This window comes from Branchiostoma lanceolatum, chromosome 1 (assembly GCF_035083965.1).
Source record: "Branchiostoma lanceolatum isolate klBraLanc5 chromosome 1, klBraLanc5.hap2, whole genome shotgun sequence".
Lineage (NCBI taxonomy): Eukaryota > Metazoa > Chordata > Leptocardii > Amphioxiformes > Branchiostomatidae > Branchiostoma > Branchiostoma lanceolatum.
The window spans coordinates 27,749,440-27,763,580 of record NC_089722.1 but is presented as its reverse complement, the minus strand read 5'-3'; the positions used below and the strand labels follow the sequence as shown (position 1 = coordinate 27,763,580).

At 42.1% G+C, this 14,141-nt stretch overlaps 4 protein-coding genes across 12 annotated transcripts in view; 2 read left to right on the top strand and 2 right to left on the bottom strand.

The window, feature by feature from the left end:
- Positions 1-14,141, bottom strand: part of LOC136446169 (uncharacterized) — a 132,266-nt gene that overhangs the window by 26,935 nt on the left and 91,190 nt on the right. For 2 of the 3 annotated variants that reach the window (XM_066444488.1, XM_066444501.1), the window contains exons 1-2: positions 930-1,044; positions 319-425 (exon numbers count right to left, since the gene is read on the bottom strand). In XM_066444488.1, the coding sequence (XP_066300585.1) occupies positions 319-400 (82 nt within the window). In that variant the 5' untranslated portion in view covers positions 401-425; positions 930-1,044. Of the gene's footprint in view, positions 1-318; positions 428-929; positions 1,045-14,141 lie in introns of those variants that run through there. The other variant, XM_066444494.1, reaches the window with a different exon arrangement.
- Positions 2,869-11,129, top strand: LOC136446154 (vitamin K-dependent gamma-carboxylase-like). 2 transcript variants are annotated; one of them, XM_066444478.1, is made up of 7 exons: positions 2,869-3,155; positions 6,936-7,090; positions 7,477-7,647; positions 8,092-9,110; positions 9,330-9,472; positions 9,785-9,971; positions 10,305-11,129. In XM_066444478.1, the coding sequence occupies exons 2-7, from the start codon at positions 6,985-6,987 to the stop codon at positions 10,569-10,571; spliced, it is 1,893 nt and encodes a 630-aa protein (XP_066300575.1). In that variant the 5' UTR covers positions 2,869-3,155; positions 6,936-6,984; the 3' UTR covers positions 10,572-11,129. The 2 variants fall into 2 exon arrangements, with proteins under 2 accessions (XP_066300575.1, XP_066300567.1); XM_066444470.1 differs by lacking the exon at positions 2,869-3,155 and adding an exon at positions 5,735-6,022.
- LOC136446210 (uncharacterized) lies at positions 3,526-5,468 on the bottom strand. Its single transcript, XM_066444528.1, has 4 exons — positions 5,357-5,468; positions 4,862-4,970; positions 4,380-4,557; positions 3,526-4,144 (listed from the first exon to the last, which is right to left on the bottom strand). Exons 2-4 carry the CDS (start codon positions 4,941-4,943, stop codon positions 3,970-3,972), a joined length of 435 nt encoding a protein of 144 aa, XP_066300625.1. The 5' UTR covers positions 4,944-4,970; positions 5,357-5,468; the 3' UTR covers positions 3,526-3,969.
- The window catches only part of LOC136446094 (clathrin heavy chain 1), a 30,027-nt gene continuing 28,960 nt past the window's right edge, over positions 13,075-14,141 (top strand). For 2 of the 6 annotated variants that reach the window (XM_066444394.1, XM_066444378.1), the window contains exon 1: positions 13,076-13,405. In XM_066444394.1, coding sequence (XP_066300491.1) covers positions 13,364-13,405 — 42 coding nt within the window. In that variant the 5' untranslated portion in view covers positions 13,076-13,363. Of the gene's footprint in view, positions 13,406-14,141 lie in introns of all 6 variants that reach the window. The other 4 variants (XM_066444401.1, XM_066444386.1, XM_066444369.1 and 1 more) reach the window with 3 other exon arrangements.

Here is a 14,141-nt window from a genome sequence, read left to right as displayed (position 1 = left end):
TGTCAAAGCCGGAGGTTTTGCTGCAGTACCATCGAAAGACAGTAAGGCCCATGGACGACCTGGTCTTTTGTTTTGCCGACATCTACCCACATACCAAATATCATTTCAATCCTCGACAAGTTTTGCTGTCCACAGACACACACACAAACACTCAAACACTCAAACACTCAAACACTCAAACACACACACACACACACACACACACACACACACACACCATGACACACACCATGACACACACATACCCAAAATCATGTGGCAAAAAGGAAGTGGCATAAGTTGATAATCTTTTAATCAAGAAAAATAATAGAATCTTACCCTGCGGCATGACTTCGGTCGGTGCGCCCTGGCACAAGGTCACCAGAAGTAAGGACACCGCGGTACACCCCCAAACCGCCATGTTGCTTCACCTGTCCCGGATCGTCCTAAATAATGGCCAAATGTTACTTAAATCATTTACACGGTAATAGATCATAGTCTCCAAGCAGATGTACGGATCCTGGTCAGTCTCAGTGTTTCATGCCTGTTTTAAATTTGCAGCATTTAGTACGCCCTTCTAATAGTGCACATTTAAAGGTAGGGTCAATGTCGTCGAGCTTAGTTGTACGATCTAATAAGATAGCTGGGTTTGTAAGACACATGCACGACTGTCCTAAGAATGCATTCGGTTTGCAATCGTACGACGGACATACAATGAATGTGCCCAGGCCACTCTTCACCGGCTCCTAGCGAGTGAGGAACTAAGCCTGAGGGAACCCGAACTGAAATTGTACACCACGCAGAAAAAAAGGGCTACCAAGGACTCACAAAATAACCCCGACAGATCGATCTGCTTGGAACTCGATTAGAAAAAGCAAATTTTGATGATCCAGAAAACTGTCAAGCATGCAGACAAAAAAAAACTTATCGATACGGAAGAACAATCTTACCTCTTGATGTAGAAGCTCAAAAGAAGACCTGCTACTATCAGAGGCGAGCAGACGTTTTCTGAAGGTGACTTCGTTTTTTCAGGCTTTTTATGCACCACAATTTGCATAGAACGGACGATTTCTAAGGAACCAGGAAGCTCTCTCAGGCTGACAACGGAAATCGGCTGCTGACTTCAGCAGGGGCGTGATAGGGGGCGTGGCTGACGGAGCACTCGCTGTCGCTGCAAATATTTGCTGACGACTTCCCGGGTAGTGACAAGGATATTCGTATCAAACATGTATTGATTGGGACTCAAGCCTAGTTCGCCAACAAAATCTTATTCAGAGAATGATGAAACAAATGAATGGATGAAGGATCTTGTTTGTACATACCTGCCCAAATTAGATGCCGGAAAAACGCAGTGTTTCACTAGTAAAAAACACGAAGTACAAAATACAACAACAATGGTCAACAATATCTGTCAGTTTTGACAGCTTGCATAGAGTATTAAACCTTACTCTCCAAGCAGAGGTTGAATGGGCAGATCGTCACCGTTTTATCATATGCCGTCATTTTTTGTCGCTAGCCCATTCTATGATAAAACGGTGACGATCTGCCCATTCAACCTCTGCTTGGAGAGTAATTAAACCTAATCTGATAAAGCAAATCCTAGTAGGTTTTCTTTTCGTTCTTTAAGTACAACTAAAGCTACGTTTTACATGGCTTCTTAGAATACTAGTAATCAGAATCTATTGAATACATGTACATCAATATCGGAACATGAAATTAGGCTTGAAATTATGTAATATTTTGCTGAATAGTGACATTTCGAGTCTGCATGTAACTGCCGCGTGAAAAGAGTTGCGTACACCTATTTCATGAGAAAGACACGACAATCTTAACAATACTGTGTTGCAGATTGTTTGACTACATTAGCGACATAAGTAAGACTAAGTAAGTGTTTTCATTTTCGTCCACCATGTGTCGTATCATCCTATCCTGTCCAATGTTGTTCACATCATGTGGTCTTCCAATTAGACTGACAAATGATCCAGGAAAAATGTTCAGTCGATCGCTGACACATTCATTTTCTTGATTACTTCCGTCTCAGTTCTCCAGACGCGGTTAAAGCTGTTTCACATATGTCGTCTTGACTTCGTGCCAAATATTTTACCCTCAAGTTCTTCTTTCTTAGAAACGGAAATCGCTTCTTTCGCCGTTATGCACGGGAAAGCGTTCGTGGAATAGTCTCTATCTGTTGTCCAGTTGCATAGCTGGAGAAATTAGCTGAACTATGCAGATTTGTTTAAAAGCACCGAATTTGGCACGCAGTTGAACATATTCTGCACAAATCTAGATATGGAGACATCTCAACTTCGGCCCAGGAGCAAAATACGCCACCCGGGCCCAACCCGGGCCGTTCTAGTGCTTTTTAAGGGGAGGAGCAAAAATGTTAACATCAACATTTCTTCATAAAAATGTATATGCTGGCACAGCCTCCTACAGGAGCCCTTGCTTGCTCGCTTGCTCAAAAAAAGAGTAGAATTTGGTCAAATGGGGTGAAAAATTTGCCCGGGTGTGGAAAGACGACAAAGCACTAGTATCCCGACTCTAGTCCCCACATAAGTCACATAACAAACAGCTAGGAAGTTTACTTTCTGGGATAACATGTACAGTTGCTTGCTTAATGATTAACAAGACGACCGACACGGTCTTATTTTAAAAGAGAGAAAATTAAAACTTGTAGTCGACTAAAAAATATAGAAAATGGACCCGGGAACACGCGTTATAGAAGTCTAGGTGAGAGAAGGTCAAATGAACGACGCAAATGAACAACCCCTGAGGTCAACGACCTAAGCAGAAGAAGATGTCTGAGAATTTGCGGAAAGCCCTTAGCGTCGTCTGCATGACGCCTTCTAAGAAGGCGCTGGGTCAAAGTTGCCTTCACTGCTGGTGTTAGTACTACTTCCGCATGCTGGATATACCTGAAGATTCGTCAAACGCGTCGAACGTGTCAAACGTGTACCTTACTACTGAGTCAGCAGAAAAAAGGATACAAAGTCTACAGATCTTTCCAATTGGCAATTTGCTGTGTATGCAACTAGGGCATATTTGCATAGCGTGCTGTGGCAGTGTTCCAAACCACAGTCTGGCTACATAGCAGCGACCTGGGACAGCAGTGTTTTCAATCTGTGGACAAGTCGGGGTTAACACCGCCTGGTGAAAGCAACACACCGCGTTTTGAGGTAACCCATGTTAAACTGATATTCGCATAAAGTCTCAAAGCTCGCGATTTCTCGCGCTATAGGAAACATGTTTGCGAGAGTTCGTGGGCTTAGTGGGCTTGTGCAATTATACAGTTATACTTAATTACCACTATTAGTATGTCATTTACGTACATGTCTTGCTGTATATGTGCATTTTTAAAATTCTTATAGGCTCACCTTTGAATATCATGAATAGCAAGAAGGGTGAATTTTTGATGTGCTTAGTCATCCCAAAACGTTTTAAACTCTTTGCTCAACCTCCCGATTTAATATATGCCATTATGGTAGATTGGGGGGGGGGGGGGGGCTTGCTATTCAAAAATCACAAGAACATCACAACACTGCAGAATATCCGTAAAATAGTTTATTATCGTCAATAATACAAATGATGAATACATAAACAACTTATTTTATCACTACTGCTTATAATCAACATCCAATTCAAATTGTATTACCCAAAACATGATGGAATGCACATAGCGTAACAGTCTGTAGAGAAAACGTAGTTTGTCTGAGATAACAACAGCTCAAACGATTATCTATCGTAAGACGTAACATTACACCAAGTTCATTAAGCATATAACAACCCACTTACGATACAAAACGTGGGTCTCTTCATTTTCCACTGCCTTCACAAAAGAAGTCAAACCCAACCATAGTCAACCGTAGTTAACTTAGAACTTTAACAGTAGACTAGATAACATTTTCGATTCCCATGTATTTCCATGTACTTGTTTGTTTGCAATTAGACTTCGGACATGAACTTGCAATTAAGTTATTGTAACAGCGCCTCCTAGCGAACAAGACAGCAACAGTAGTTGGGTCCGCAGTAGTTGGCTGAACAGCCGGCGCTGAAGTAGCGGTACGTGGCGAGGCCGACTTCGGCGGCATCCGTCTGGACCCCGGGGTTGGCTGCGAGGACAGGCCGGTTCTTGTACACATGTACGGCATCGAAACACGCCGAAGTGCTATGGAAAAGGAACAATATCAGTTAGTTTTCGCAGTTGCCGCTGTCGGCCTTCCTTGTAGTGGGGCCTTCGTAGTTAACCTGGCTCGATTATTAGAACGTAAACTGTTGAGAATTATGTTTTGATTCGATTTCACATATAACATCTGACCTAATAAAACATTTCTTATCACTCAAAGCACTCATGTATTAAAAAACGTTAAGAAACAGAAACAATGCCGGAGTTGTGTACAAACCTTCCTTGGTTATAGACAGTTGCTCGCATGGCATCTGTTCGGGAAGTGCAGATATCGTCGCAAGTCGGGGCGTCAGCTCGGCAGTCCCGACGGATGGCGAAGACGAACGAAGGTCCTTCGGCTGCCGCCGTACAAATGCTCTGTGCCAGTTCGTCATAGAAGTTATAGTACGCCGTAGCTGACCGAGAAAGAAATCAAATACAATGTATTGTAATTCTTGTTTCTTTCACTGTAACTTTATGTTCACTGTTTTCATTGTCACCTCAGTGTACCGTGGACTTATCATCACCGTGAAAAAACTGTTGTAATTATTTATGATTCCTTCACACATGCGTTCTGTAAATCACTTACCGCCACCGTGAGGTTAAAGTTCAATGAACATGTCCATTTTCCTTAGACAGGAAACTTTTGTTACCGTGAAGATAAAGTGACAAATAATAGTAAAACTTTGTAATTTTCTGATGAAGGAAACACCATCTAACCTTGTTGTACTTCGGTCGGTGCGCCCTGACACAACGTCACGAGGAGCAGTAAAGTTATCGCGGTAAACCCCAAAACAGCCATCACTGTACCAGCTGGTGGTAGATTGACCTGGATAATCAAACATAATTGAGACATAACGTTATTTGAATCATGTTGACTTGGTTGTCAGAAATATCCCTGCAATGAACAATAAACTTGACTTGCAGTGAACGCAGTGGACTACTACTACTGACCTCTACTAGGCTCCAGACGTGGCTGGAACGAGTAGAAATCGACCAAATCATAGTAGAGGAGTTCTGTTGGCCAGCCGATAGATACAATTTGCCACGTCGGGCAAATTGTATCTATCGGCTGGCCAACTCCTCTATTTGGCCGATCTCTACTCTTTCCAGCCACGTCTGGAGCCTTGTAGAGGCTATACTACTACCAATGAACAATGAAACACACATAGGAGAGCAAAGAACAGATTGTTCAAAAGTATACTATAGCCTTACCGCAGTACGATAGAAGGAGTTTCTGACAAAGCCAAGTTACTACCAGAGGCAGAGACAAGGAAAAAACACTGTCAGTTTTCTGAGTGTGATCATGACCCTGTTTCTCTGACTTTATACTTTACATGCACCGCAATTAGAAGGATTGTGGAAATGTGGTCGTCATACGGTCGTCGTTTTCTCAGTGAGTAGTCAGAAGACCATAGTTTCCTCAGTAGTTGTCAGAGGACCATCGTTTTCTCAGTATACGCTATACACTGAGAAGGCGTCGGCCCTCCAGCATGTTTCTGTCTGACGCCTTCTTAGAAGGTCTTAGAAGGCACTGGGCCAAGGTTGTGCTTCCTGCATATGGAACGCGATACAAAGCACACCGGATGTAGGACACGACAAAACCGTCGTTGAAAAGGTAAACATGTTGAACGTGTTAAACGTGTGTAGGCTGAGTTGACAGAAATCAGGCAAAGTCTACAGGTCTTGTTTGTTTATCAGTACAGCTCTTTCCAAGTTGTGGCGTATACAGGGCCATATTTGCATAAGTTCCTGGCAATGTTTCAAAAACAGTCTTGCCGGGGGCGGGCTTAAGCTTGTTTTCATTCAACCGTGTACAAGTCAAGGTGTGACAACGTATGGTAGAATCACTGCGGCGACACTTTGTTAGGCTTCTACACGGTAAGATTTTCTTGTTTTCAGTAGTGACATTGTGTAGACACACCGTGATGTGACACGGATAGCTATGTGCATTCTCTGCAGTTTAGTCTCCTCAACTTTGAGTTCAAGTACATCGAGTGTGTTTAGTGTTCCCTGGGAGGTGGCTAGCCTACTGTGATTATTTTAAGCTCGAGGGCCTTAAATTCGCGGTAGGGGATAAAGTATGGAATTCGTGGTGTTGTTAGTTCTCGGTGGGCCCATGGCGGGGTCATGGCGTACATTGCTGACAGAAGATATATTGTTCACGGTGTGATCATTTCGCAGTTGGAAGGTCACCGCGAACATTTAAAGCACCGCGATACTTCAAGATTTACAGTATTGTGTGAAGGTACAACAGGTTATACAGGAGAAAAAGATGGCGGCTGAATTTTGAAATATAGTGTACTTCAGTCAGTGTGTTTAGAAGGGGGAGTTGTATGATATAGTGGGACATCGTACGTGTTGGCAGTGCTATGTACTTTTGATATGTACATATGAAATTTACTTAATGTGTGTCTAGGCGTGGGTAAACATTTCACGATTACAATATACATGGCTAAGCCGCTCTCAAGAAGTGCCACAAGTCTCTTCATGAATAGATCTAGAGAGCTGAAATTTGCATAGACAACCGTGAACTGGAGACGATATAAGTTGAATGATGTACAAGCACTAGTCATTACTTTCAATTAGCTATAGATTGTAAGCTTGTAATCGACAACTAAAACAATCTAGCTAGCTTGAATTTTCTTTCTAAACTGGAACATTTTGTACTCTGCATATGGTAATAAGCATACTCAATATAGACACACCCACAATGAGAACTACTTTTGAGCATGAACAATATGTTGCTTGTCGTTCTGTCCATGATGACTCATATTGATTTCTCTCTATCTAGAGAATCAAGTCCAACCTCAAGAACGTCCGTAGCCCGTCTGGCTGGTAAAATGGACCAACAACAATCCTCCGTGCGGCTTCGTCATGCCCAAGACATCTCTACCGCCGAAAGTGAAGAAAAGACGACAAATGGAGAATTCAAGCTGGAGAAACGAGGTTAACTATTATATAATGAAAGTCCTACTATGGAACGCATCAGAATTATAGAGATTAATCAATTATGCAAATCCAGACCTTGTTCAATATTTGTATGATCAGTATTCAATCATAACCATGTCAATTTTCACCTAAGCCAAAAACCATGCCAAAAAGTCATGTCAATGCACTCATTCCTTCACTACAAAAGTCTCCAACAGACAAGGCCGGCAGCTGCAATTACAAACAAGCTGCAAGGGGCGAAACCCATGACGCTTTTTCCACAAACTATAAGCTATCTGCGACCCAAACATTATGATAATAGCATCTCCTGATCATTACACAACAAAGCCGAAAGTATGTTAGGATCGAGAAACGAACGTTAATGTTCCTTTATCCTTTTTAAGGTGGAAATGGAGCGCCCGAGCCTGTAAACCGACGCCTGTCGAGTGATGATGAAAGTGCAGGCTGGATGGCGACGCTTACCGAGCGGGTGGATCCCTTGACTCTTGCAGTCTTCAGGTTTCTGTTCGGAGCCGCTATGGTGGTTCACATTGTGAGAGCAGCGCTTACCCAAGGTAGGTTTTCAAGTTAGTTGATACCGTGACTTTTCATCTGAAAAGTTTCAAAGTACCAGAACGAAATTTTGCGTAAGGTTTACAACAACGTCTTAAACGTATTTTTGTCATTTAATCACATGCCTAGTGTTCATATGTGGTAAACGGACCACCAAACAAAGACGATTTCCAAACAAATCCCAACACGTTCATACGGCACAAAGACGTCACATTTGTTCCTTGTGATATTGCTAGGCAACAAAGTGTTATGAGGTAGATTATTATCAATTAAGCTTATCATGTATAAAGGAATGACTAAACATTGACTTTTGGATCATTCCGATCCTTGCCTTCAATAGCCAGGGGGCTTTATTCTAAATTAAAGGCGGGAACAAAGTTTGGTTTAAAATGATGTATGAGAGAAAAATGAATATTTTTCAAAATTTTCTATTCTTTCTTTTCCAGATGTGATTCAAGCAAACTTCCAAGACTTTTTCCCCGAGCTCAACTTTCACTACTACTTCGCGATGAACGTTTGGAAACCACCTGTCGAGATCACGTGGTACATCTTCTGGGCATGCGCAGTATCAGCTGGCCTCTTGTCCGTTGGGTTTCTGTATCGCTTGGCTTCCCTGTCATTTTTCTTGCTTTTTACTTACATTAATCTTATGGAAAAGGCTCGCTACAACAACCATTACTATCTGTACATTCTGGTGTCTTTCTTGTTTCTTATAACGGACTGTAACAGAAGCTTTTCGTTAGATCATCTCCTTGCTTGTTGGAGGGGAAAGAAAACAGAAAAGACTGTTCCCAAGTGGCAACTGGACATCTTTAGATTCCAGATATTTGTCTGTTATTTTTACGGAAGTATCGCCAAAATGAATTACGATTGGGTAATCCGCGGGGAGCCATGCAAAACTTGGTTCTATAGGGTGGAACCTATTCGCCAATTGGCTGAAATAGTCGTCCCTCCTGAATATACGCCTACTGTGATTGGTCACTTCTTCAGCGCGGGTGGACTTCTCTTCGACCTTCTGATTGGCTTTATGCTGATCAGCAAGACATTTCGACCAATGGGATTCCTCATGACATTTGGGTTCCATTTGACCAACCATTTTGTCTTCAAAATCGGCACGTTTCCTTGGGTTATGATGGCCACTAACATCCTTTTTATCGAACCGGAGACGGTTTCAAAAATACCGATTTTGAAAAACTTTGCCACTTCTGCTAACACCTCCACAAGCAGAGATGGAAAGAAAACCCAAACATCAAAGTTATGTCGTCCGCTATTGGCCCTTCTCTTCTGCTACGTCACTGCTCAATGTCTTGTGCCTTTCCGCCATTGGCTGTACCCCGGTGACGTCAACTGGACCATGGAAGGCCATCAGTTCAGTTGGAGAATGATGTTGAATGCAGAAGACGTCGTACTGCGCACTCTTATAAGACCGCAGGGAGGCGCTGAAGTCGTGCACACTGGCTACCAGGTAGGGATCATGAGTTGTGATGAGGAAATCTTTGCTTCTGATGAACGCTGCAGGTTGCAGAGAAATGTTGTTGTTTTTTGCCATAAGATTTTTTAATGATTCGATAGCCCTTATTTTAAGTTAGTTACGTACCCTAAAAAAGACTATTTAAACAAAACATTTGCAGCCTTGATGAAGATCTAAGAATTCATTTTGTTGATCTTTATTTTCTTTTGCCAGATCAACGCCAGGCAGATGAAGCGCATGCTGACAGACCCTGAACTGATCCTGCAGTACGCACAACATCTCGGTAGGGAGCACCTGCAGACCACGGGCAGTCCCGCAAGTGTGAGGTTGGACATGTGGAGGTCACTGAATAACAGGTCAGTTTTAAACCCTAGAATTTAAAATGCTTAGAAAAAGATACCCTGTCTTTTTTTATCCGACACAAAAGACTAAACGAATCAAGATCCATCCATTCATTCATTCATTCATTCATTCATTCATTCATTCATTCATTCATTCAATCAACCAACCAACCAACCAACCAACCAACCAACCAACCAACCAACCAATCTTCCTTCCCTGAATTCTCTTCATTTTATTACTATGTATCAAGCTGCCATGGAATTTTGCCATTCATTTCAATAGAGCTATTCAACTTGACCTATCAGACGTTCAACTGTCATTCCTAGGCCTTTCCAAAGATGGATTGACCCGTCAGTTGACCTCACCACTGTCGACTACTGGGCCTTCCACTACTCCTGGCTGGAGCCCCGACTGCCAGACTCCGACATCGACTTTTCCGAGTTGGACCGAATCCGTGCCGAGGCGAAGGATCACGGGAAAATGGCGACATTCTTCATGGACAAACCTGGTGGGGTAAGTGCATAGGGTTAAGGATGAACCAGCCTTCATTTCATTCTTTTTGTTGCCAGTCTCTCTCACATATACACACACACACACACACACAATCTCTCTCTCTCTCTCTCTCTCTCTCTCTCTCTCTCTCTCTCTCTCTCTCTCTCTCTCTCTTCTCTCAGACTCTCTCATGACCTCGAGACATATCGGAGTCTCTCTCTCATTATCCGTCACTGTCTCCCTATTGTTGTCTCCCTCCCCGGCGGACCAATCGAAATATTAATGGTCTTTTTCTAAAGGCTTCGTCTAGTGATCAGATGAGTAATTTTAGTTTTGTCCTTTTTTGTACGCCAGGTTTTCAAGACGACGCTTCAAGCCGAAGGTCCGTGCTCAAACATCTCACTGCTGGCCGTGAGCGGGGATGTCTCGGTACAGATCAAGAAGGTGCACACACCCGTACCGGTCGGCACGGAGTTATCCCTCCCCATCGGGGGCTTCCACAGGGTGCGGACGGGCGGGGACAGCCCTGCCTCCGTCTGGGCTTACCTGCACGACTGCTCTCCAGGACACTTCCACAACGCCATGATGATGGTCAGCATGGAAAGCTGGGAACTGTACTAGACACTTACTCCATTGTGCCGTAACAAGTACACGACCACTATATGTGTACTTACGTAAAGAACGACTCTCTGTAAATAAGCTTTGCAGCGCAACCAAATTGATTTACCTGCCAACGTCAATTAACGATCCGTAAGTCCTCCTGCTATCTGCTTTTCCATGGCAACAATGACTAAAAGTACTTAACACTGCTCGGTGATGCTGCAGCGGGAATAATGCAGCCCCAACGTTACTAGACTTGTTTCCTCCCTCATCACTGTTCATTCATCACGTATCTTAGAATTAGAAACACTCTCGATCTCATGGATTAAAGCGTAGAATTCAAAGATCTTCCATGTAACGTTATGCTCGAAATATTGTTAAGTTCTGGGTGAGATATTTCAGTATTGGAAGTGTGTAAACTACGTCGCTATCATGCCAAATCTCTCAATGACTCATAGACATATTGCTTACGATACATATACAAATTATTACAATCTATGCAATGTATAATACAAAAGTACTTGGAAATATAAGGTTTCAATATGTGATAACAGTAAAATGGGCTGAATGGATACTACATTCTACTTGTGTCTATTACTGTCTACATGAAGAAAGCGAAATCTCAAAAAGAAGAATAAGTTTCTGAAAAAACAGTATTTAACTCTAGCCAAAATCATACACATCCTGAAATATGACCTAAAATTAGCCCACATCTTCTAAAGACCCACGATCCACACAGTTTTTTAGTTATGCCGGCCAAAGTATGCGGACGCACACACAGAGAGACAAACAGACAGACACACCGAAAACAATACCTCCGTACACTGAGGCAATAAGATTCATGTTCCATTTGATGAAGATATCTTAATTTCATCAACAGGTATACATAATAGAATGAACGTGTCAGTTACTAGTATCATTTTCTGAAGATTGAAGCAAAAGAATAGTCGACCCTTTGATCATTTCACAAGTCACATGTTGACGTCGTATTCTATTCATGAGAATAATAACAACAAGATTGGCATCATAAAAAGATGTTGCCATGGCGACGGTGGTCTCTGTTAACGTTTTCGTTTTTAGCCCACATGCAAATAAGGACCTCGCATAAACCATATCAGTCGATCACCTTCTCTACCAAAATAACACAAGTTGTCCAATGTATGAAAATCTTGTTTTCACAAAAAAAGATATCGTACCATTTCCTCATAAATTATATAAATGCAAAATGTATGTCTAATAGTGGCCACATTTACTTAATTTCCAAATGGTGCAAAAATGAAATCCCCATCATTTGCCACTATGGATTTTGTCATTAATTATGCAAATTAAGTATCAGTTTGCATAATTGATACTTAATTTGCATAATTAATATCTATCGATATTTGTCTCTTTCTCAGTTACATTTGTCATGTGTTTGAGAGTACTATAATAGAATTCAGCTGATTTATCAACAGTCCTCATTAATTATGCAAATCAGATACGCATTTGCATAATTGGCATATGATTATGTTAATCATCACTTAAGCTATCTACATACCAAAAATTATGATGATCCGTCATCCCCTTCTTGCGTTATTCTCTTTCAAAATTTGAGTCAAAATCAGCTCATGCAGTTCCAAAAAAGCCGCTAGGGGGTCCAAATCTACAGGACATATTTTCCTAACAAAGAGCTATGCACCACTTAAAAATCATGACTATAGCATGTTCAGAAGACGAGATTTGAAGAGTGAAAGTTCCCCTGCAGTACCATAGAAAGTCGCCAGGGGCCCCAAAATCCAACAATTACAAAGTCTCCCATAGACCTACCCACCAACAAAATATGAAGACAATACATCCAGGCATTCTTGAGTTATCGTCCCATGGACTTTCACATTCCTGTACAATTCCTAGAATTCTTGCAATCTGCACACAATATAGTAAAAATTTGGCTCGCCCCTGAGGCGTCACCAAAAATTGCGATCAAGATTCTTTTCCGATCTCATAGACGTTTACTGACACTGATGAGACTGAATGGATAGTTCAAATCTCCTCAGTAGGAAGGATGGTAAAACATTTTAACATATTGGATTTTTATGAATTTGCATGTGATTCACAGAGTGGCCCTCGAGGGCGCTTTTAGTCTAAAAATAAACGTGTTGGCTTCACTCAAGCCACCCTACATTATGATAATCTCCAAGCAGATGTTGGGCCAGTGGAATATCATCATCGTTACGTTTTCTGACCGCCGGGCTTCTCTGGCCGCCAGTGTCAGAACAGAAAATTCAGTCTGTCGGAGCAAGGAACTTATTTGGCCAGAGAAGCGCCGAAAATCTGAAATCGTCACAATTTTCCGCCCCAAACATCTGCTTGAAGATTCGGCCGACAGGTTGCTGTGACGTCATTTCACCATTGCCATATTTGGAAGTGACTCAGTGGTATCGGATCCCAGTAGTATCCCAGCAGGCTTTGCAAATGCTCATGTGGCAGCACATGACTTCGCACTCCCGACAGAAAATAGTTCCTAAACTGTGAAACAATTTTTCTCATAATTCTGACCTGAAGTAATATTAGTAATCATAAAATATTATATCCAAAAAGAAGACAATAATAATCACGTACCTTTGTTGACTCGCCTAATTTTTGGACGAAATTTTTGTCAGCGGAGTAATATATAAACAAGGGGAGTCGGCCATTTCACGCCCTTTTCCGCCACTGTCCGCGGTTTCTGCCGGCTTCAACGAATACCAACGCCGGCGTTTGTGGATTCGAACCGGGGACGAAAAAGGGATAAACATTGACTAAACGGTTGCAGTAAGAGTTATCAAGTATCGGACATGGCGCAGATTCTGCCCATCCGCTTCCAGGAGCACCTCCAGGTGAGAGTTTTCACCCTTGTACCATACAGTACCACCTCCCCGCCATGTTGGCGGCCACATGCACACATCGCACTCAGAGGGCGTTTCGCCATCAAATATTCCAACATCGGACCACTTTACAACCTCATATACTTCTCTTAAGTTTATAGATCGCCTTACGGGGCTAGAAACGTGCCCGAAATGTTGTATTTGTTGCATTATTTTGAAATGACGTGTAGTGTTGGTTCTCCATTTTGGATAATCTGCAGGGGGGAGGGGGGCGGTCGCAGGTGGGGCATCTTTGTCATGCATTGATTGTCGCCAGGAATGACCTTTTTACGCTACACATCAATTCGATAGACTCAGTCATAAGATATTATTGCATCAGCCTTTATACAGGAAGAAAACCGGCGTGTTAAATGCGTTTTTGAGTCTGCTACGTTATGATGTTGGCATCGTTCTAAGGTCGCTGTGATACCGGCTATATTAGGAAAGCGTATATCCATGACGTTTGTCTCGTGACCGGAAAATCCTCACCAATTTTTGTTTTTCTTCTCACAAGTCAAAAGATTTTCAAATAAATCTATAAGTAAAAGCGTAAATATCGCATTCAAAGATTATTCCCTAACCACCCAGAATGTAAAATGATTTTGATTTATGTTATGTAATGAATAGTTTTATGTGATGAGGAAATGCTTGTGGAAAAGGAAGTTGTAATGTTATGCAAATTTGTAAGATTAGCACAGTAGTAATTCTT

What these genes read in the sequence shown, in the direction of transcription:
- LOC136446210 (XM_066444528.1), bottom strand. Translation starts at nt 4,943, where the DNA reads ATGGCTGTTTTGGGGTTTACCGCGATAACTTTACTGCTCCTCGTGACG. An exon ending in ACCGACCGAAGTACAACAAG is followed by an intron (nt 4,558 to 4,861) that starts GTTAGATGGTGT and finishes TTTCTCGGTCAG; the next exon opens with CTACGGCGTACTATAACTTC. An exon ending in ACTGTCTATAACCAAGGAAG is followed by an intron (nt 4,145 to 4,379) that starts GTTTGTACACAA and finishes CCTTTTCCATAG; the next exon opens with CACTTCGGCGTGTTTCGATG.
- LOC136446154 (XM_066444478.1), top strand. Translation starts at nt 6,985, where the DNA reads ATGGACCAACAACAATCCTCCGTGCGGCTTCGTCATGCCCAAGACATC. An exon ending in TCGTGCACACTGGCTACCAG is followed by an intron (nt 9,111 to 9,329) that starts GTAGGGATCATG and finishes TTCTTTTGCCAG; the next exon opens with ATCAACGCCAGGCAGATGAA. An exon ending in TGGAGGTCACTGAATAACAG is followed by an intron (nt 9,473 to 9,784) that starts GTCAGTTTTAAA and finishes TGTCATTCCTAG; the next exon opens with GCCTTTCCAAAGATGGATTG.